We start from the raw sequence: 20,895 nt of genomic DNA on the forward strand, positions 1-20,895 counted from the left end.
AACTCATGGTTGGATGATGGGCTCTATTCCTTCAGACCAGCGAGAGGAGGATTTGGCCCAAAGTCAGCAGACTCCTCACAGGTTAAACTTGGCCAGGGATAGCTCTATGGAGGGCAGTGGGGATTTCCATGGGAAAAATTTTTAGACTCCGATTCTTCTCCAGACTAGTCACTCATGCACACAGATTAATTGTCTCCCTTGTAACCTGTAGTAGATTCTTTAAAAGAGCTGCACGTCATGTCCATAAACATAACTGCCACGTTTTCATTGCTCCCTGTCTGAGCGGCTGCACTGTTCTGCAGTGCCATTGAACCATATTGTAGTAGGCAACCGGTGTAATGCAATTTCCCGTAGTTTCTCAAGCTTGCTGTTGTCTCGGTGTTTTTTTTTTCCTGTTGAATGTTAAGCAAGTGTTAGGAAATAGGCTTCATGGGCCATATTCACAGATGATGTAAAATGTGGTGTAAATTACTACATATCGGTAAGCTAGTGTTACCTACACAAGGGTCTGGAAAAACAGAGTTGTTAAAGGAAAAGCAACCAAGAGCAGTGTGGGAAAGTGGGGTTCTGCTTTACTTTACACTTCCCCTTAGTTGGCTGTCCTGTTACAGGATAGTAATGCACTTGTAAAATGTGTGTCACACTACTGCTTCTGGTTAATGGAGTTACTCCTTTAGTTCAACTGGTAGAAGTCTATGTTTTGATATTGTGCTCTGGTTCAAACCTGCCCATGGCCTATGGTGCGTATAGTTACACCTCCCCCACCACCGTCTGCCCCTTTGGTGTGTAAGTTACCCATGGCACACCTACTGAATGCCAACCTTATGCAAATGACACTACTTTACCAACTGCATTTGTATGCACCCCATTTGTAACTGACACTGCCCATTAAATTTGCTGATGACATGGCCCAGGTTCTTGCATGGGAGCTGCACTAGGTTGGTCTAGGGATGCGTCTGTGCTACTAAGTTAATTTTTTTTCATGGATCCCATGTTCTCTTATTCCCATCTCCCCCTTCCTATGCAGAAGTGATTGTTGAGTCAGCGTTGTACAAATGTGTCCTGAAACCTTTAAAAGATGCCATCGATTCCTACTTACGGGAAATCCACAACAAAGATGGATCCTTACAGCTGCTGAAAGAGAACCAGTTGGTCATACAGAACACAACCACCACTGACCTGGGTGTCACCACCAGCGTGCCCGAAACTGTTGTGCTGGAAAAAATCCTTCACAAGTTTACAACCATGCACAAGTTCTACTCCCCAGAGAAGAAGATTGGCACACTGCTGAAATCCTGCAAACTCATCTATGACTCCATGGCTCAGGGAAACCCAGGTACAATAGAGATCTATTAAAACATTTGCTCTCCCTGTCCACTCCATCTCTGCTTTGCTTTTTTCATGGCTATGGTACCCAAGGAAAAAGGCTTTTGTTGCAGTTACATGGAAAGATTTTGGTTTGATAGTGAACTTGGTGGCTAGTATGTTTACTATAACTCCTTCATGGAGGTATGCTTAGACTTAATCAGTTAATGTTTGCAAAGTACTCTGAGATGCTCAAATAGAAGATGTTATAAGATATACCCCAAGTGAGTCAATGTTCTTTGAATCAAAGCACTGATAACAAGGTCCAGGACTATAAGCTTCATTGATCATCATGTCTGTCCTGCACAAGTGTCATGGGTCCATTCAAGTGCCTCCTCTTGGCCTTCAGGAGTCTGCTGTAAGGAGATCCAGCTTTTGGATTCTATGTATTTTAAGCCTCTGGAATCTGGATGGAGCTTGGGCACTGGCACTGTCTTAGGGCTTCTTGGCGCACTCTTGGAATACAGATCTTCTATGTGGTGCCATGTCCAGTCCCTGGAAGCAGTGCTGACCCCTCAGACTTCCCCCATAAAAAGAGATCTGTACAAAAATAATAAACCCTGCATGCATTTCCCTGCCTCAGTTTCCTCATAATTCCAGACCATTCCTTGGGCTGGGGTCAGGGTCTTCTAGTGCCATTCAGGGATCTTCTGTTGCAGTGCCTGACTTGGGTTCTGAAACATGGTACCTTCTCCCCCAGTTTGCCTACTCTGACCTTGGTTGATTCCTCTCTCCTTTCCAAACTTCCTGTGTGGTTTCCTGTGAGACTTCCCGTCCATTAGTCTTTTTATAACCTCCTGTTTGGTCACCTCTGTCTCTATGTCCTGCGTGGGAAAGTTACACTCTTTCCACTTCCCCACACCTTTCAGACAAGAGGAGGAAGAATTTTCTCCCAGCAAAAGCAAACCCATTGTCCCAAAGAGCTAGTTGTTGCATACTAGCAGCCCACCATTGTCCCTCGTTTGGGAGGTACATGTTGAAAGGTTTGTCAGCAATGGTGGATACACAGAGACAGAGAGACATTCATGATACATCACTTTTCATAGTAACAACTGCATAATAATTTCATAACAACAACCAGAATTTTTAAGTTGTCCAGACAGATTTCCTAAATTGTCACAAGTATTCACATAGCTCTCCCTAAACTCCCAAAGTCCTGTCCCACAGTGCACTGGACTAAGTGTGAAACCTGAGAAGGGTTCCTTGGGGGAAAGTCTCTTGGGTTTTGTCTTTCCAAAACCTTGGCTGAAATGTGCAGGGGGTGCCCCCAGGACATTGTGAAGGTGCAAAGTATTAATATTGTTTGTTACTATTTCATGATTGCTTCAGTAGGCTTAGAAAGCCATTATTGCACTTCTCTAGTGTATCTGTCCTATCAAGACAGACTTTAAATGTAATAAAATATGTTTGGACACACTGTGGTGGTGTACACAGCACTGTACATTAAGACAATTCATCATCATTTTAGTCTTAAAAACACATTTTGAATTGACTGGCCAAAGTGTTAACCCTAAGTGCCACATATCTGGTATAATCTCAATGCGATTCTTGTGCATTGCTTCTCAGATATAACTAGAGCTATGCGAAATTCAGAATTTCTGTCCCACAGGCCATTCTGATATTTCAACATTTGTTTTTGCCTCAAAGGTTAAAAATTCAAAATTTGTCGTAGAATGGAAATTTTGAAAATATTTGATTTGAAAATGTTGAAATGTTTTGTTTTAAGATTTTTTTAATCAAAACAAAACACAACATTTTGACATTCCTGAAATTTCAGTGTTTCATTTTGGTTTGTTGAACTGGAATTTCAAATCAGTTCTACAAAACATTTACACTATATTTCCCAGTTCAGCTCATTGCCTCCTGGGAGCTGTAGTTTCAAAGACTGATGGCCCCATTCTCCTCAGGGGCTAGGTCCCTGGCTGGAATATATCTCCCATGATGCACCCAGATTCATGTAGCTCCCATAATGTGCCATACAATAGGTCAGAGGGAAATCCACATTGCATTATAACAGATATAATCCTCCAGGGAGTCTAGTCCATAGAAGAGAGTTGGGGTCTAAACTACAACTTCCATAAGGCAATGAGCTGATTGGGAAAGGAAGTTTAATGTTTGGACTGGTTCTAATCTAAGCATTTTGGAGTTAGCTCAACAAAACAAAGTATTCCAATTCAGGTGAACCAACCTGACACAAAATATTTCGTTCTGATTTTCCTAACAGCAATTCAACATTTTTTTGGCAAAAAATTTGCAGAAACTGCATTTTCTGTCAAAAAAGCATTCCAGTGGAAAATTCCCAAACAGCTCTAGTCATAAATTTAACTAAGTGCGTTAGGCTGTTCAGAACCAGATTTCACTGTGCTGGGAATTCTCTTTATCCCTTCTTGTCACCCAGAGAATAGGAACCCAATCCCTCTCATTCTTTGGGCCAGCTTCAAGGCCAGGCAGTATTCTTGACATAGGAAGAGTACACTCTGTGCTCAGCTTCCTGTATAATTATCTGTACTTCATTAAGCTCCTTTTGCTCATCACTGAATCAGTAAGTTCCCATCTCTTCCAATTGCAGAGCAGATGGAGTCCGAATCCAACCTTTCCCTGTGCCAAAAAGACAGAAGTCTAGCTGTGACAAGAATGGTAACTGTAGAATAACAGTAACTAATTACACTATCTGGTGTGACTTCCCCAGCTGGCTGTGTTTCCTTTGTGCTAATTCAGGGACAAGTCAGGTCTGAGAATCTACCTAATATTTCAAGATAAAACACAATTGTACCAATGTCCACCTGATTTTGTGTCATAACCCTGCAAAACTGCCAATTTCTTAAGATTTTGATCCACACACATACATTAGCCCAAGTTCATTAAGAGGGTTTTGATGGGTTTCAAGTTTGCGTTAAAACTAGAGATGAGCCCAGAGAGGAACACATTATATCTCTCCAGACTTTGCAGTGGGGAATTCAAACCAGAACTCTGAATCTTCACACCTGTGAAGTCTGGGAAAGTTCGGAACCAAATCCAATAGCTGAGGTTCACCTCTATCAAAACCCCAGGCCAGGGCACTTTTGTGTGTGTTTTTTTTTCAGCTGGATTGTGATAATTTCACAGAACTGTAATCAAAACCAGGATAGAACCCCTATGTGCATGGTAAGAGAGGAATGTGTAAGCCCAAGGTGGGAGGCACAGTTTTAACCATGCTGAATTCACAGTTTCTTAAGATGAGATTTCAGTGTATACGTAGGTCAGCCCAGGCTGACTTAGAAGTTTCATGACCCTTTCAACATTCACGGCAGTAATTCTAAAAACTGTGAATCCCCATTCCTTATTTGTTCATAAAAATCAACAGAAATGTAGAGTCTCCAGCTTTCTCGCTGCTGAAGCAAGGAAGACAAATGTGTGAGGTGGAAGTAGGGGGATGTGTCCTGGCAGAAAATGTTGCTCAGCCCACATATATGCAGACTTGTTAGAGAGCTTTAACCTGATGTCAAAAGTTTAACTTGAACATACACAATAAAAATGCACAGTAAGTTTGCTGCAGTTAAATTCCCCAAAGCCCTACTTGCTATGTTTAGAATTTAAACACAATGGGATAGATCCTCATCTGGTGAAAACTGACTTGAAGTCAAGGGAGCTATGGCTCTGATCCACTATTTTCAGACCAGTACAAGGAATAGCTAAGACAAGATCCATCTTCCTTGCCCATTCCTTTCACCATACCACCCTGTGAAGAGGCAGGACTCACCACTGAAGCAACTTCTTGTGGCCTGGCATGGTGTACTGGTTCTCTCCCCTCTGGTGCCTCTTCCCAATGGCCGCACTGGTCCTCTGGTGGTCTGCCCCTTCTTATGCCTCGGCTCACCAGCCAGGTCATGATTTAAGTCCATCCCTTCTGGGGTAATAAAAAGTCCAACAAATCAGTGACCAAGACCTTGTATCATGTCTTCAGCCCCAATTCTGGGCCTGAGGTCTTCACTCCCTTTTCCCAGGGCTCTCTGTCATCCTTGTCCCCTCCTCCAGCCTCATGCCACCATACCAGTAGGGGAACCCAGTTCTGCCCACGACGCCACGATCCAGCCGTGACAACTCCTTGCTGCTGCCTTCCTTTGGTTCTTCCTACCCAGCCTTTCTGAGGCCTTCTCCCCTGCTGCAACCCCTGTAGGGTCACCCTTCTGTCATGGCTGGTGCACTCCAGGCCCTTCCCTGGAATCCCTCAAAAAAATCCCAAACTAAAAAGCACAGGCTTAAAACCCCTTCTGCCCTTTTTGGCTTGACCTTTCATGCATCCACTGGATGCCTTCCAGGGCTCTCTACTTGTAAATTCAGTTCCTGCTGTTTTGTCAGGCCTTCCCACCAGAGCCTGCTCCACTCTGCTGTCTCCCACCTAGCCTCCTGCCACACTTTTCTATTCAGGAGAGGATCCCAGGACCAACTGTTCCCTTTGGCTTCTTCCATGATCCTTCCAGTCTCTTCCCTCTCCAGTATTTCAAAAATACTCTTGATTTTTATCTATCCTGCCCTGCTCTAGTCCCAGAGAGTAACTGCAGAGCTCCTTGCGCACTATCTGCAGCCTCCTTTTGCTCTCAACTTCTTCTGTTTATAGTCCTCTCCCAGCACCTCCTCAGCTGGGCCTCATCCTCCGTTAAGCCTGTCCCACTCTCCAGGCACAGCTCTGTATGTCAATTGGCCTCTTAGGCCCATTCCGAACCTATGTGGGGTACACACACCCCGTCACACACCCTCTTTCTTGAATCTCTCCATTGGCTCCCCTAGTTTTACTGCATCAAGGTCAAGCTTCTTGTTCTGATTTCCCAGGCCCTCCACAATTCTGCCCCTCCTTACTTGTCTGCTCTTGTGTCTCATCATGTCCTCCCCACCTCCTCCACTCCATCCACATGCCTTCTCTGCCCATTTGTCAGCTTCCTGAACAAGCATCTCTGCACCTTTTACTCTGACCTTCATGCACAGAACTGATCCATCAGGCCACTACCCTCTCCTCCTCCAAATTCCTACTCAAGATGCACCTCTGCTACCATGCTGGTGAAAAATCAGCCAATTATGGCTAGGTCTATTTATATCAATTTTTTTACAAATTGCACATCTATATATGTGTGTATATCACTGTATTCCTCTGCCTCCCCCCACCTTCACATCTCACTGGTCAGATTAGACTGCAAGCTTTACAGGGTAGGAACCATGGGTAGCCCCATGTCTTCATATATGTTTATACAGTGCCCAGTGCAGCAGGGTGGCAGTCCTGATTGAGGCCTCTGGGTTTTACTGCAATATAAATATTACATTTCAATGTGGCAGCACCTGGGAATCTCAACCAGCCGTACAAACATTTAGTAGGTGATGGACCTTGCCTCGGAGAGCTTACAATCCAAAAATAACAATTGTGTAAGTAACAATAATGTGCAGGAAAAGGCTCAGAAAAGCAGATTTTGGCCTCTATTGCAATCCTGCTCTTCTTGCTATGCTGAGGCTGTGTATCAGGCACATACTTCGCATGGTTATACTTTAAAAATAGCAAATCAAACAGTGCCGCAGTCTAATGGATAATGTAAAATATGACTCTCACTGGGTGAGTCCATGGTGGCTTGGAAAAGTGTCCTTCATGTTAACTGCAGCACCAGCTCTCACAGTGTAAGGAATTGAGGCAGGATGGGGAAGTTAGCTTCATCCCAGAAGGCACAACAAGCTGTAAGAGCTGCAAAGAGTAGCCTGGAGCTCAGATCTCCTTAGCAGAGCTGCTGTCAGTGCACCACGTGGATACCAGTTCTAGTTGTGGCTGTAGTTGGATGTAGGATGTAAACAGCAATTCCAGCCCCCAATGAGGGACTCTACAAATTGGTTAAGTCTGCTCTAGCATTTGCAGACACACCACCGGCTGCCTCCTTCAAGGCACATAATGGGCACATGAGAGCAGGATAACACTCATATCACATGTGCCCTGTGTTCTTGGAAGAAGCTTGCAACTTCCCCATTCTGTTTTACCCTGTGTCATTCTTCTAGCACAGATCCTTTCCCCTAACAAAACATGAAGGGTCTGATTTGCTGTAAGATCAAAATCAGGCCTTCAGTGCTTCAAACTCTTTTCATAAGGACTATGAAATGCAATACAGATCTGGGGTGATAGTGAGACAGAAACATGCGATGTGCTATGGAGCAAAGAGATGCCAGTCCTTCACCATAAGGAACTGGTAAGACCACAACTAGAGCACTGTGATCAGTTCTAGGCACTTTGGTGCCTGAAAGTTGTTGGTACATAGGAGGGAAATGAAGGAAGAACAACGATTAAGGAGCTACCAATTAGGGATTGGTATAAAGAGAAATATTGAAAGAACTAACGTGGTATAGATTAATCAGATGATGACTACTAAGTCTGCAAGTATATGAAAGCTGGAAATGCCAACGCTGGGGAGAGCAATCATTTAGGGTGGTCCAAGGAATAAAGGAACAATTTTCTAACAGTTAGGTCTATTCACATCTGGAATAATCTCCGAGGGAAGTGGTAGACACTTCCTCATTTGAGTCACCTAAAATTGGACTGAACAAGCACTGGATCATATACTTCAAGGAACAAGTCTGCACTGGCTTGGGGGATGGACTAGGTGAACTTAATAGTCCTTATTTGTAGGATTCTGTGCTTAGTATGACTCACACATACTGCACTTTTAGCTTGAACAGAAGAAGAGTGTAGTAAGGTCATATTGTATTAGAAACCTTTCCTCTCCCTGTTTTTGTCCCCTGTAAAAACCAACCAACCCGATGAACATTAATTGCACCCTGTCCATTCACTTTTTACGTAGGGTTCTGCAGTTGATAATGGCAGGTACCACTGAGCAAGGCATAAACGTGAGTAGCATAGCTGAGCTACTGTTCGTGTATTTGAAGGAGGATTTAAGCACTTGAGGCATCAGCATAAACAGTTCATGCTGAAGCGATTCTAGAATCTATTTACAGTGAATCCAAGATGCTCCTGTACGTTGCTCACTATCACATGTTGCTTACCAGGGAGAGAATAATGCCATGTATAAGTTTTGCCTTGTAGTGAACAGAGGCCTGGCAGAAGATGTTGTATGAGGGCTACTGTTAATGAGAGCTGGTGGATTGGAGAGTATCCTTTATCTCATATGGTACAATTGCTGCTTTGGGTTAAAAGTGCCAATATGAATTGATCATAGAATCATAGAATATCAGGGTTGGAAGGTGCGTGGAGGTCATCTAGTCCAACCCCCTGCTCAAAGCAGGACCAATTCCCAACTAAATCATCCCAGCCAGGGCTTTGTCAAGCCTGACCTTAAAAAACTCTAAGGAAGGAGATTTCACCACCTCCCTAAGTAACCCATTCCAGTGCTTCACCACCCTCCTAGTGAAAAAGTTTTTCCTAATATCCAACCTAAACCTCCCCACTGCAACTTGAGACCATTACTCCTTGTTCTGTCATCTGTTACCACTGAGAACAGTCTAGATCCATTCTCTTTGGAACCCCCTTTCAGGTAGTTGAAAGCAGCTATCAAATCTCCCCTCATTCTTCTCTTCTGCAGACTAAACAATCTCAGTTCCCAATGCCTCTGACCTGTAAATTAAGGCAGTGGTCCCCAAACATTTTAGTAAGGGGACCCACCAACTGCATTGTGTCTTTTTTTGCAACCCACTCAGGGTCCACATTCGTAGGGGGTGATGGCCAGTGTCCTCTTCCTCCTCCTCCTCCTTGCCCCGCCCAGGGGGCATCAATCCCCCTGGCACTGCAACCCTAATCCCAGTCTGGTAGTGGGATTAGGAAGCCCAGAGCAGGAAGCCGGGTCCAGCCCTGTGGGGCAGGAGCTACTGCTGCAGGGTCAGAGTGAGGTGAATTCACTCGCCAACCCCTTCAGCCCAGCCCTGGGGACTCCCCCCTGCACCTCACTCCTAGGAGAATGTTGTGAGACTTCATTCGTGAGTGTTTTCAAAATGCCTTGAAAGCACTGGATGGATGGCTGATGCAATATAAATGCAAAGTATTATTACTATATTATGATTAGGCTTGGCAGAATTTGATTTTTATCTTTTTGATGGATAAAATCGATTGTTTATTTTTAAGCATTTTTTAATTTTTATCTATTTAGTTTTTCAGTCGCATGAAATTATGTGGAGGTCAAATAATAATTGTTTCTTGACAGAAGATGTTGAAATTCAAAATGTTAAAGTTTATAACCATTAAAACACAAATTGTCAACATCACATGTCAAAATATACAAAGTAAATATCCCTAAATCAAACTCTAAGAAGTTCATAAGGAGCATTTTTCTTACTTTTCCTAGCTGTAGATCACAGTTATTATTGATGGAAATATTTTTTCATCACTTTGTGTGTGTACGATGAAATTAAAGTTTACCAACATTGAATCCTTCCAAACCTACTTATGATGATTATCATCCCTACTGGACAGAAGAGCCACTGAAGAAGCATATACATGAATGTGTTAGAGCAGAGCCCTAATTTGTTTATGGAAACTCGGACAGAATTCCAATCGCATTAAACCATGCATTTAATTAATACCAATTCCATTCAAGCGCTGCAGCACAGCCAGCCGCTGATATTGCAAACACTTTGCCTTGAGTGTAATAGGATGAGTTTGTGGCAGAGGAGAAGGCTTATTTTAAGCCTCTTATGAATGTTTATGAAACAAATGTTTCCTGTCATTGGAAAAAAAGCAAACAAGTCTGATTTGGAATGGGACAATTCCACCTTGAACTCGAGACAGCAGTTGGGACAGGGGGGAGGGGTGACAGCAGGATGTAATTCTGCAAGCTGTTAATGAGCTTTTCTGTGAAAGATACGAACTAAACATGGATGTTTTCAATAAGGCTGGACGAGCCAGTTACAGTAAAAAAGAACTGACCTGATCCTTTGATCTAAACCCCACCCATGTTGAGTAGAGATGGGCCTGAGCTCTGACACATCTGGATCTGTCCTCCTTCAAATGTCTCAAGGGTTGAGATCAGCCCGTTTTAGAGGGAGGGCCAAATCAGCACTGCCACAAGCTGCAGTGGCTCCATTTAAATCAGTGGAGATGCACTGGGTTTCACCGGAATTGGAGTTTATCCTTTTGGTCTGTCCTGGTGCAAGAAGAGCCTGATCCTGCAAGGTGCTAAGCAATATTGACTTTGCTGGGAGATGAGGTTGCTCAGCACGTCACACGAGGTGCTGAGAAATTTCCGGATCAAGTAGTAAGTCAGTAATATGATGGGGAAAAAAATCATGAGCCCAATTTTCAATGGCGTTTTCTTAAGTACTTATATGCCCCCTGTTACTGTAGTAGTTAAGCCCCTCACAGCACCTCTGCAAGGTAGGGAAGTACTATTATCCCTAGTGGGGATACTGAGGCACAGAGAGGCTGAGTAACTTGCCCAGGATCCAACAGGAACTTTGTGCAAAACAAGGACTTGAACCCAGGTTTTCTAAGTCCAAGGCTAATGCCATAGCTTACAACTCCCACTGATTTCATCTGCAGTTGTGGAGGCTCAGCCATCGGGACCTGTATTCCTAGAGGTAGACTGAAATTAAGTTAACTATTATGTGCAAATTGTGAGCGTATGCCACAAACCTCCTTAGTTTGAGCTCATTAATAACAAAAAAAAAAGTGGATGTCAGATTCCAATAATTAAGTCATGCAAACAGCTGGAACTGCAGAAGTCTTTCTCAAATAATATTTCTATCACATCTTAAAATTGAGAGAGGTTTATAATAAGGACTGGTGAGCAAAGCTGCTAAATCAGCTTATGGAAATGAGATAGGATAGGAATGAAAAATAATGGACTCAAAGCCGGGTTGTAAATATAAAGCTTAGTCAACAAAACAGAAATGGAGAGATTCGGTAAGAGTCCTGGAAGAGTATCATCCCCTGTCAGCTCTAGCTGGCTCAGGGGAGTGTACATAGAAGTGGGGGGAGGGATAGCTCAGTACATAGAACTATTCACTTCCATGTCCCTGATTTGAGTCTAGCCCAGGATGGCAGGTTAACACCACCAGGGAGCCAATTGGTGAGCTTTTTGAAAGAAGTTGGTGGTCTGAGTGCAGGTCCTAGTGGACAAATGTTCATATCACAAACAGATATCCACGTTGGGCGTCTCAGCGAAGAGGACACAGAAGAGTCATAAAGACTGACTTACCCTCTCCCTCCTAAGGGTGGTCCTTCCAGCTGAGATGTGGGGCAACAGGTTGAAGGCTGCACTCTTGCAGCAGTAGTGTATCTTTCTAGGGCTCCTTAGAAAATTTGAGTTTCCAGGCATGCTGGTCTAGTTCTGTCCACCAGCTACTTCAGAACTTAAATAAAACATTTGAAGGGGCAGAAAAAATGAAGCTCAGCAGATTCCTTGAGGCTTGATTGTATGCTCCCTCACATTGGTTTTACACCAGTGTGACTTCATTGATAGCATTACTCCTAATCGATTCTGGTGTATGTGAGATCAGAATCCAGGCCCTTCTCCTTGAGGTTTTTCCAGTCCTCCATGTCTCCATTGAGTAATTTTCCCAGCTGCACAATACTTTAATAGCAGTAATATTAATACATTCCTATTAGATTAATATTTATGGCAGTGATGAATTTGGCCCTGTGTTGCGAACCAACTCAAGCTTTCATAGAAACATAAGCCTTAGTAGCAGTATGAATAAAACATCCAGCCAGACACTAATCAAACAATGAAGCCCTTTTATGGTTTGGCTAAGGACCTGCAACATCATTTAACTGACTGCACATTTAAACAACAGAAAGTGTTAATTCTACTTTCACTGAATAGAGCCGCAGATTCCTTCTACCATATGTGCTGACTCTGTACAAACTAGTCTAACTTACGGCTTCAGAAGTGAATATAACAGTTACAGCCTCAGGCACTCTGTTTTAACTCATCTGACTGTCTGCTCATTAGATACATTTTCTGGTTTATTTTAAAGTCACATTTTTTATCGAGAACTAGGCTTGTATTTGTTTAAAACTCCAGCAGAAGATCTTCCTCTGCCAAAGGAGAACTTATGTCAACTATATATGACAAATAAGGAAAGCTGACTCATGGCAAAGACTTGAAACAAGTCAGTGGGAACAGCTGAGGAATAGGAATTTATTCCCTACATGGAAGGACATCTAGAATGTGGGCCAAAATCAGCCTTGGTGTAACTTACCAAAGCTACATCAGGGATAGATTTTTTTTTAATTTTTTTTTGGAGTCCAGACAAATGATTAAGGAGTGAGACATATGTGGCCAATCCCAAACCAATGAAGCCAAGACATGACATAGATCAGGGGTAGGCAACCTATTGCACGCATGTCGCCTTCGGCACACGAGCTGATTTTCAGTGGCACTCACACTGCCCGGGTCCTGGCCACCAGTCCGGGGGGCTCTGCATTTTAATTTAATTTTAAATGAAGCTTCTTAAACATTTTATAAACCTTATTTACTTTACATACAACAATAGTTTAGTTATATATTATAGACTTATAGAAAGAGACCTTCTAAAAATGTTAAAATGTATTACTGGCACGCGAAACCTTAAATTAGAGTGAATAAATGAAGACTCGGCACACCACTCCTGAAAGGTTGCCGATCCCTGACATAGATGCATAAAAGAGAAAATGTCTGAACATTGCAGGCACCATGAATGATCACGGTGAGATTGAAAGTGATCTTGGTTTATGAAGATGGTTCATATCTGGGTATCCTGAAAGATGGACTTGTGAAGCAACCTTATCATGCATATACTGTACACTATGAACAAAAAGCACACCAATTCAAAATGAGATGAACAGCTTCTAGATAAGAAATGCTGACCTCAGGTTCTTCATAGTTCATCTGATGGAACTTCTCCTTGGATCCTATTTTGAGCTGTAATGATTTATACTGATAAGAGTTTACATATAGTGCCTTTCATTTGAAAGGATCCCAAAGAGATTTACATACCATAAATATGGATCACTTCACAGACTCACTCTGTCTATAAGGATGCTTTAAGCACAAGACCATCCTCACCCCCATCAGTATTACTTCCTGTAGAAGGTACGTTTACCTTAGAGGTATCCTATCCAAATATTTACTCAGCCTGACATTGCTTAGCTCAGTAGCTCTGAGGAGAGCTCATCCCAAGGTGCTGTGGCTATAACAATATTATAGTTCTGTAGTTCAAGATTCTACATCTCCAACAGCAGTGGAGCCAGGTTTTGTAACTAAGGGCAACCAGGGATTTGGGGTGGGGGGAATGAGTGTGTGCTTGAAAAGATGCCATGCATATACTTAAAAGACGCCGGGGAAAGGTGCCTATTCATAAAATCATAGAATTTATGGGTTGGAAGAGACCACAAGAGGTCATTTAGTCCAATCCCCTGTTCAAAGCAGGACCAACACCAACTAAATCATCCCAGCCAGGGCTTTGTCAAGCCAGGCCTTAAAAACCTCTAAGGATGGAGATTCCACCACCTCCCTAGGTAACCCATTCCAGTGCTTCTTCACCCTCCTAGTGAAATAGTGTTTCCTAATATCCAACCTAGACCTCCCCCACTGCAACTTGAGACCATTGCTGCTTCTTCTGTCATCTGCCACCACTGAGAACAGCCTAGCTCCATCCTCTTTGGAAACCCCCTTCAGGTAGTTGAAGGCTGCTATAAGAACATAACATAAGAATGACTGTACTGGGTCAGACCAAAGGTCCATCTAGCCCAGTATCCTGTCTACCAACAGGTGCCAGGTGCCCCAGAGGGAGTGAACCCAACAGGCAGTGCTCAAGTGATCTCTCTCCTGCCATCCATCTCCACCCTCTGACAAACAGAGGCTAGGGACACCCTTCCTTACCCATCCTGGCTAATATCCATCAAATCCCCCCTCACTCTTCTCTTCTGCAGACTAAATCAGCCCAGTTCCCTCAGCCTCTCCTCATAAGTCATGTGCCCCAGCCCCCTAATAATTTTCGTTGCCCTCCGCTGGACTCTCTCCAATTTGTGCACATCCCTTCTGTAGTGGGGGGACCAAAACTGGACACAGTACTCCAGGTGTGGCCTCACCAGTGCTGAATAGAAGGGAATAATCACTTCCCTTGATCTGCTGGCAATGCTCCTACTAATACAACCCAGTATGCCATTGGCCTTCTTGGCAACAAGGGCACGCTGCTGACTCATATCCAGCTTCTCATCCACTGTAATCCCCAGATCCTTTTCTGCAGAACCGCTGTTTAGCCAGTCGGTCCCCAGCCTGTAGCGGTGCATGGGATTTTTCCTTCCTAAGTGCAGGACTCTGCAATTGTCCCTGTTGAACCTCATCAGATTTCTTTTGGCCCAATCCTCCAATTTGTCTAGGTCACTCTGGACCCTATCCCTACCCTCCAGCATATCTACCTCTCCCCGCAGCTTAGTGTCATCTGCGAACTTGCTGAGGGTGCAATTCATCCCGTCATCCAGATCATTAATAAAGATGTTGAACAAAACCGGACCCAGGACCAACCCCTGGGGCACTCTGCTTGATACCGGCTGCCAACTAGACATCGAGTCGCTGATCACTACCCATCGAGCCCGACAATCTAGGCAGCTTTCTATCAATCTTATAGTCCATTTATCCAATCCATACTTAAACTTGCTGGCAAGAATACTGTGGGAGACCGTATCAAAAGCTTTGCTAAAGTCAAGGTATATCACATCCACCACTTTTCCCATATCCACAGAGCCAGTTATCTCATCATTGAAGGCAATCAGGTTGGTCAGGCATGACTTGCCCTTGGTGAATCCATGTTGACTGTTCCTGATCACCTTCCTCTTCTCGAAGTGCTTCAAAATGGATTCCTTGAGGACCTGCTCCATGATTTTGCTGGGGACTGAAGTGAGGCTGACTGGTCTGTAGTGCCCTGGGTTCTCTTTCTTCTCTTTTTTTAAATATGGGCACTATATTTGACTCTGCCACTGGTCAGCCTCACTCTGCTATTGGCTCTGCCACTGGTCTCCAAACCAAGTCTCCAAACTGGTTTGATCACCAGTACTACAGAAAAGCTCTTTGTTTTCACATCTTAATGCCCTGAATACAGAAATACTTCTCCTTGGCTCCCAGCTTCCTTGGGGCATCCATTGTAATCTAGTGCTCAGGGTACGATAGTCACCTCCTGAGGGAACAGGAAAGCAGGATTCCAGCACTAAGAACCGCTTTCAATATACTGCTTTCACTATTCCCCATGGTCTGTCTCATATTTTGTTGTAACCCCCGGTTCTACAGTCAGATACACAGAATGAAGATGAACCCAAAGGGTACACGAGTTTGTAATCCACTCTGCTGATGGGAGCAACTCAGACCACAGGTACTGCACTTTTGAACAGCAACAGACTGAGCTTCAAGAGAGAAGAATTCAGCCTTTGTGTCTATCCACAATTCTCTCTTATTTGTGTTTCATAATAACGAACACATTTTGATTTTAGTTGGTTAAGAATCTTTGTTCTTCTTTGTGTCTTCAACCTGATATTTTGTGCTTGAAGTTTAGTGTTGGGGGGTGTTTTTGCTTGTTTAACTGTTATTTAATTTTTAATTTTTCAGTGTTCTTTCATTGGCATTTTTGAGCTATGAACCCTTTAGCTGATGTAACCCAAAGGAAATTATTCACGTAGGAGCCATTTAATGGGGAGTTGGCACTTCTGTATCAGAACCATCGCCTTTCTGGATAACCTGTTGATACCTGGGTGTGTTCCTCTTGGTTGCAGGAAAGCCTTATGGTGCAGATGATTTCCTCCCGGTGCTCATGTACGTCTTGGCCCGCAGCAACCTGACTGAGGTGCTTCTGAATGTGGAGTATATGATGGAGCTCATGGACCCTGCTCTGCAGTTGGGCGAGGGTGAGAAAGAGCCTTCTCTCATGGGAAACATGTTCCCTTTTGAAATGATGACGTACTTCTCTGCAGGATGCATGTAGGGTTTGTGAAATTGATAAAGAGCTCTAGCTAGGGTCAGGCAGCTGTAGAGTAAGCTTCCCCCATATGCCTCAAAATGTGTGACCCAAAGTTAGGTGTCTAAATATATCAGCAGATTTTCAAAAATGCTGAGCACCCAGAAGCTCCCACTGACCTCAGTTAGAGCAGCAGGTGCTCAGCCTTACTGAAAATCAAACCACTAATTTAGCTACCTAAATACAGATGTAAGAGGCAGAGACGTTTTGAAGACCTTGGCCCAGGTGTTAGAAACTTAACTGTCTCTATTTAAAAATAAACTTTGGTAATACATTCTGCTAATGCTTTTAATTATTCTAATGAGAAAAGATCCCTTTGCTATAATTGGTTGGTATTCTTTGATCATGCCTAATTGTCAACCCCCAGGATGTTTGTGTAACCCAGCTGACCCCTTTGGCAATGTTATCTGAGTGATAAATACCCAGTGATGTCCAAAGGGGGTGGAGTAACATTCACTGCAGTGGGGAGATCTCTCTGAACAGGGAAAATTAAATTACTTTGCCTCCTGTGCTAGGAGACTGGTGTGTTTCTGAAAATATTGTTTTAAGTAAAGTGTTTTCTAAACATCATTTGTCTGGCCAGCCGTGATAATTACTGTGAGTTTCATTAACAATCAGAGGAAGCACTAGAGCAGTGGTTCCCAAACTGGGGTTCGTGAACCCCTGGGGGTTCACAAAATGTTACAGAGGGTTCTCAGGAAAAAAATTCCCTAATGGCGGACAGAGCTGTCCATAGGGACCCCATAGAGCCAGCAGCCCAGAGCCCCTGGACTTCCAAGAGATAAGCAGATCAAAGCAAGCATATCTATCACACTGAGATTTAAACTTCAAGACTCCTTATAAGAAATGGAAAGGGAAGTGGATATTTTTTGCTGGTTTTAAAATTAAATAGGCAGTTAGTGTTCTTCATAATAATTTTAAAAACAATAAGTTTAAGCTTTGTTGTAACATGCGTTGTTTGCCTGGACTGCTCAAGACCTGAATGCTTGTGTAGGAGGAACTCTTCAAGTTGTCTTCTTAAATACCTTCATGCTGTTTCACATCTGATACTCTTTGATGAAACATAGGAGCCTTGCCTTATAACAGGCTTATTCAAAGTGTTACAAGCTACGTAAGGAAAGTGAGATCTTGGAGTGTTGCCATTTTCATAATGTAATAAAATACTGTAATGATGAATAATAATTAATAATAAATAGTGTGTAATAAGCATGTCATAAAAACAAATTTTATATTTCCAAGATCACTGCTTTTATAATTTATACTCAGGTAAAGGAGAAAATCCCTGGAAATATTCATTTTTAGGAGGGAGTTTGCGAGACTTGACATTTTAGTGAAAGTGGTTCACAGGTTGTTAAAGTTTGGGAACCACTGCACTAGAGAGACCCCACAGAGCCCACAGAAGGGGGAGGATATGTATGTTGCAGAATTGCCATCTAGTGGCCATTTTGGTCATCTGCAGCCTTTTAATATTTTCATTTGTTTTCATAAAGAATGAGACGACAAACCTGGAAGCCAGCAAGAACTGTGAAAGATACCAGTTAGAAATGGGTTAGACCAGGGGTTGCCAACCTGTGGCTCCGGAGGTGCATGCGGCTCCTTGCATAGGCGCTGACTCCGAGGCTGGAGCTACAGATGCTAACTTTCCAATGTGCCGGGGGGTGCTCACTGCTCAACCCCCTGCTCTGCCCCAGGTCCTGCCACCACTCCACCCCTCCCCCTTCCCCCAAGCCTGCCATGCCCTCACTCCTCCCCCCTCCCCACCAGAGCCTCCTGCGAACTGCGAAACAGCTGATTGCGGTAGGCAGGAGGCCTGGGGAGGAGGGGGAGGTGCGATTGGTGGGACTGCCGGTGGGTGGGAGATGCTGGGAGCTGGAGGGGGTAGCGGATGTGGGGCTGCTGACATATTACTGTGGCTCTTTGGCAATGTTCATTGGTAAATTCTGGTTCCTTCTCAGGCTTAGGTTGGCCACCCCTGTGTTAGACTCAGGACCTCAAATCCAAATCCCTTTGAATTTGGGTTCAAATCCTGGACCCGAACCTGCCCCTACAATTTTGATTCTCTCAAGAAAAAGCTTGTGAAACTTCAGCTCCACCCCGTTCAAATCAGAAAGTGAACACCTGTTTGATCTAGTCTCAAATCCCAACCTTTTACCTTAGTCTAAACAGGATCCTGGTCCATATATGAAAATTGCTTCCTTAGCCTGTCTCTACTGTACAATGATACACTGGCAAATCTGGAAACAATTGGTTTGATTTCAATGGTAAACTAGATGACTGAGCATACGATTACCCCCTTGTGGTGAATGCTCAGAACCAGACATTAGAATGTCTAAGTTCTAGTCCTTGCTCTTTCATTAGAGATTTCTGCCTCCCTAGCACCTACCAGTAATGCTGTACCCGACCCCGCTGCAGGTGCTGTGGCTCACCACCCTTTAGAAATTTGTCTGGTAGTGCACTGGGCATACCATACGCCTGGAGACCAGCACTGCCAGTGCTCCAAGCACTAGGATCTTCAGGAAGTTCCACGATAGATGGGATTGGTTGCAATATGCTCATTGTCAATGGATAGGTAGATATTATACCCTTTCCCTCTCTTAGTTAGTTACTAATAGACTGGGTGAAATCTTTTGAACTAATAGTACATTCACTGAAAAATGCAGTTTGGGGTCAACTAAAACTAGTTGCAAATTTGGGTTGAATTTGATGAATAGTTGCAGTTGGAAAAGAGAATTTTTTTTTCAAAAAGTCAAAATGTTTTATTCCAACATTTTTAAACAAAATATTTAATGTTTTCATTTTGAAACAAGGTTTCATTTCAACATTTAGCTAGCTTTATTTAAAAAGGCAAAAAAAAGTTAAAAAACCCCAACCCTAGATTAAATGAAAAAAAAAAAAAGATTTTGTTTCAAGTTGAAAAATGTTCTGTTTGACCCAAAATGAAATACTTTTTGGTTTTTCATTTAGGCCACGGAATCAAAATATAAATGATTCATTCCACTCTAGTTACTTATTCCTGCGCAGTTGTATGCAGGTACATTATTATTAGTTGTATTACCATGGCACCTAGGAGCCCCAATCATGGACGAGGACCCCCATAGTGCTAGGTGCTGTACAAATACTGAATGAAAGGACCGTCCCTGCCCCAAATAGTTTACAATCTAAGGGAAGGTTGGTGATTTGGGTTTCTCCATGAAAGAGGATGCTGTATTAATTTACATGAATTCTATGTTTAACTTTAAAATATCAATTAAAACCCACAGCGTGCCAGCCTGCAGTCACTGCTCCTTCCCAGTTGTGAGTGAGGGAAGTGACACAAGCAGGTTAGGTAGCATGTGTTATATCTGCAGCTACATCAACCAGAATGGAATGAAGAGCCCTGTGATCATTATTTATTAGTTCTAGTGCAGTCACACCTACGCATGCCAAACAAAGGTTAGGACCCCACTGTACAACCAATGTAAAGACAATCCGTGCCCCACAGAGCTCACAATCTCAGATTTAACCAATTCACAATGGGTGAATGAACATAGAAGCAGGGAGGAGGGAAGGACAACGTCATGGTAGATTCAGGTGTGATGATGTTTTGGGACCTTCTTGTCTTTTTGTAGGTTCCTATTACTTAACTACCACCTATGGAGCCCTGGAGCACATCAAGAACTATGATAAGATAACAGTAACTCGGCAGCTGAGCATGGAAGTGCAGGATTCCATTCACCGCTGGGAGAGGCGGAGAACGCTCAACAAGGCCCGGGCGTCCCGCTCGTCTGTGCAGGTCAGCAGCTCTGGGAGAAGGGGGTGGTGGAGAGTGCAGATTTCATAGTGTGAGACGCAGATGAAAATTCCAACTGGAAACCAGGTTTCACACGGGGCAGCAATTATTCCCCGCGATTAGTAATACTGTTACTCAGTGCACGTCATCTGCTTGCTAGGCACTGCACTGTGGATAGAGGAAGTCAAAGTTTTTATCCCCAAGAGCTTACATTCTGTGCTGGGCACCATGGAAGAAGGAAGGAAGTGCAGAATGGAAGAAAGCTACAAAGGGAGCTGTGAGAACTGGGAGGTGTGAGCAGGAGGAAGAAGAGGAGGAGCAGAAAGAAATGAAAATAAAGAACTAAGAGAGAGCGATATCAGCTGTCACAGTTCGGGGCAACTGCATCTGTATCCCCGCTCCATCAGGGCCAGATTTCCAGTTAGGCACAGTAGGCATGTACCTATCAGCACTGTCATTCTAGGGGTGCCTTACCTCTCTAAAACTGTGTGCAACATGAAAGTCAGCTGTAGGCAAACGGAGAGCGCTGAAGATGCTGTGCTTAAGGGTGTGTAAGGTGTAAATCCGTCCCTGCCCTGCATGGCCACTCAAGGGCAGCCAGTCTGGGCTCCCAACTCCTCAGCTGTCATTTCTCCAGTGTGTAGACCCACGTTTCTGTCCCTCCTGACCAGTGTTTTTCCAGGTTGCACAGTTTCCTGCCTATACTGTATAATATTCCCAGCAAGCCAGGCTTTCTCTTCAAAGGCTGTGAACAGCTGTAATTGCCAGCAGTCACAGGTTACCACGCAGATCTTTCTGAGGGCTAGTCTTCACTTACT

The 20,895-nt window shown here is 43.7% G+C and overlaps 1 protein-coding gene across 5 annotated transcripts in view; it reads left to right on the forward strand.

Moving 5' to 3' along the window:
* Window positions 1-20,895, forward strand: part of RIN3 (Ras and Rab interactor 3) — a 110,985-nt gene that overhangs the window by 82,796 nt on the left and 7,294 nt on the right. For all 5 annotated transcript variants that reach the window (XM_005285434.5, XM_065595642.1, XM_042858632.2 and 2 more), the window contains 3 exons: window positions 1,028-1,336; window positions 16,067-16,198; window positions 19,917-20,080. In XM_005285434.5, coding sequence (XP_005285491.2) covers window positions 1,028-1,336; window positions 16,067-16,198; window positions 19,917-20,080 — 605 coding nt within the window. The remainder of the gene's footprint in view (window positions 1-1,027; window positions 1,337-16,066; window positions 16,199-19,916; window positions 20,081-20,895) is intronic.

The sequence above is a fragment of the Chrysemys picta genome, chromosome 4, assembly GCF_011386835.1.
Source record: "Chrysemys picta bellii isolate R12L10 chromosome 4, ASM1138683v2, whole genome shotgun sequence".
NCBI classification, from domain to species: Eukaryota; Metazoa; Chordata; order Testudines; family Emydidae; genus Chrysemys; species Chrysemys picta.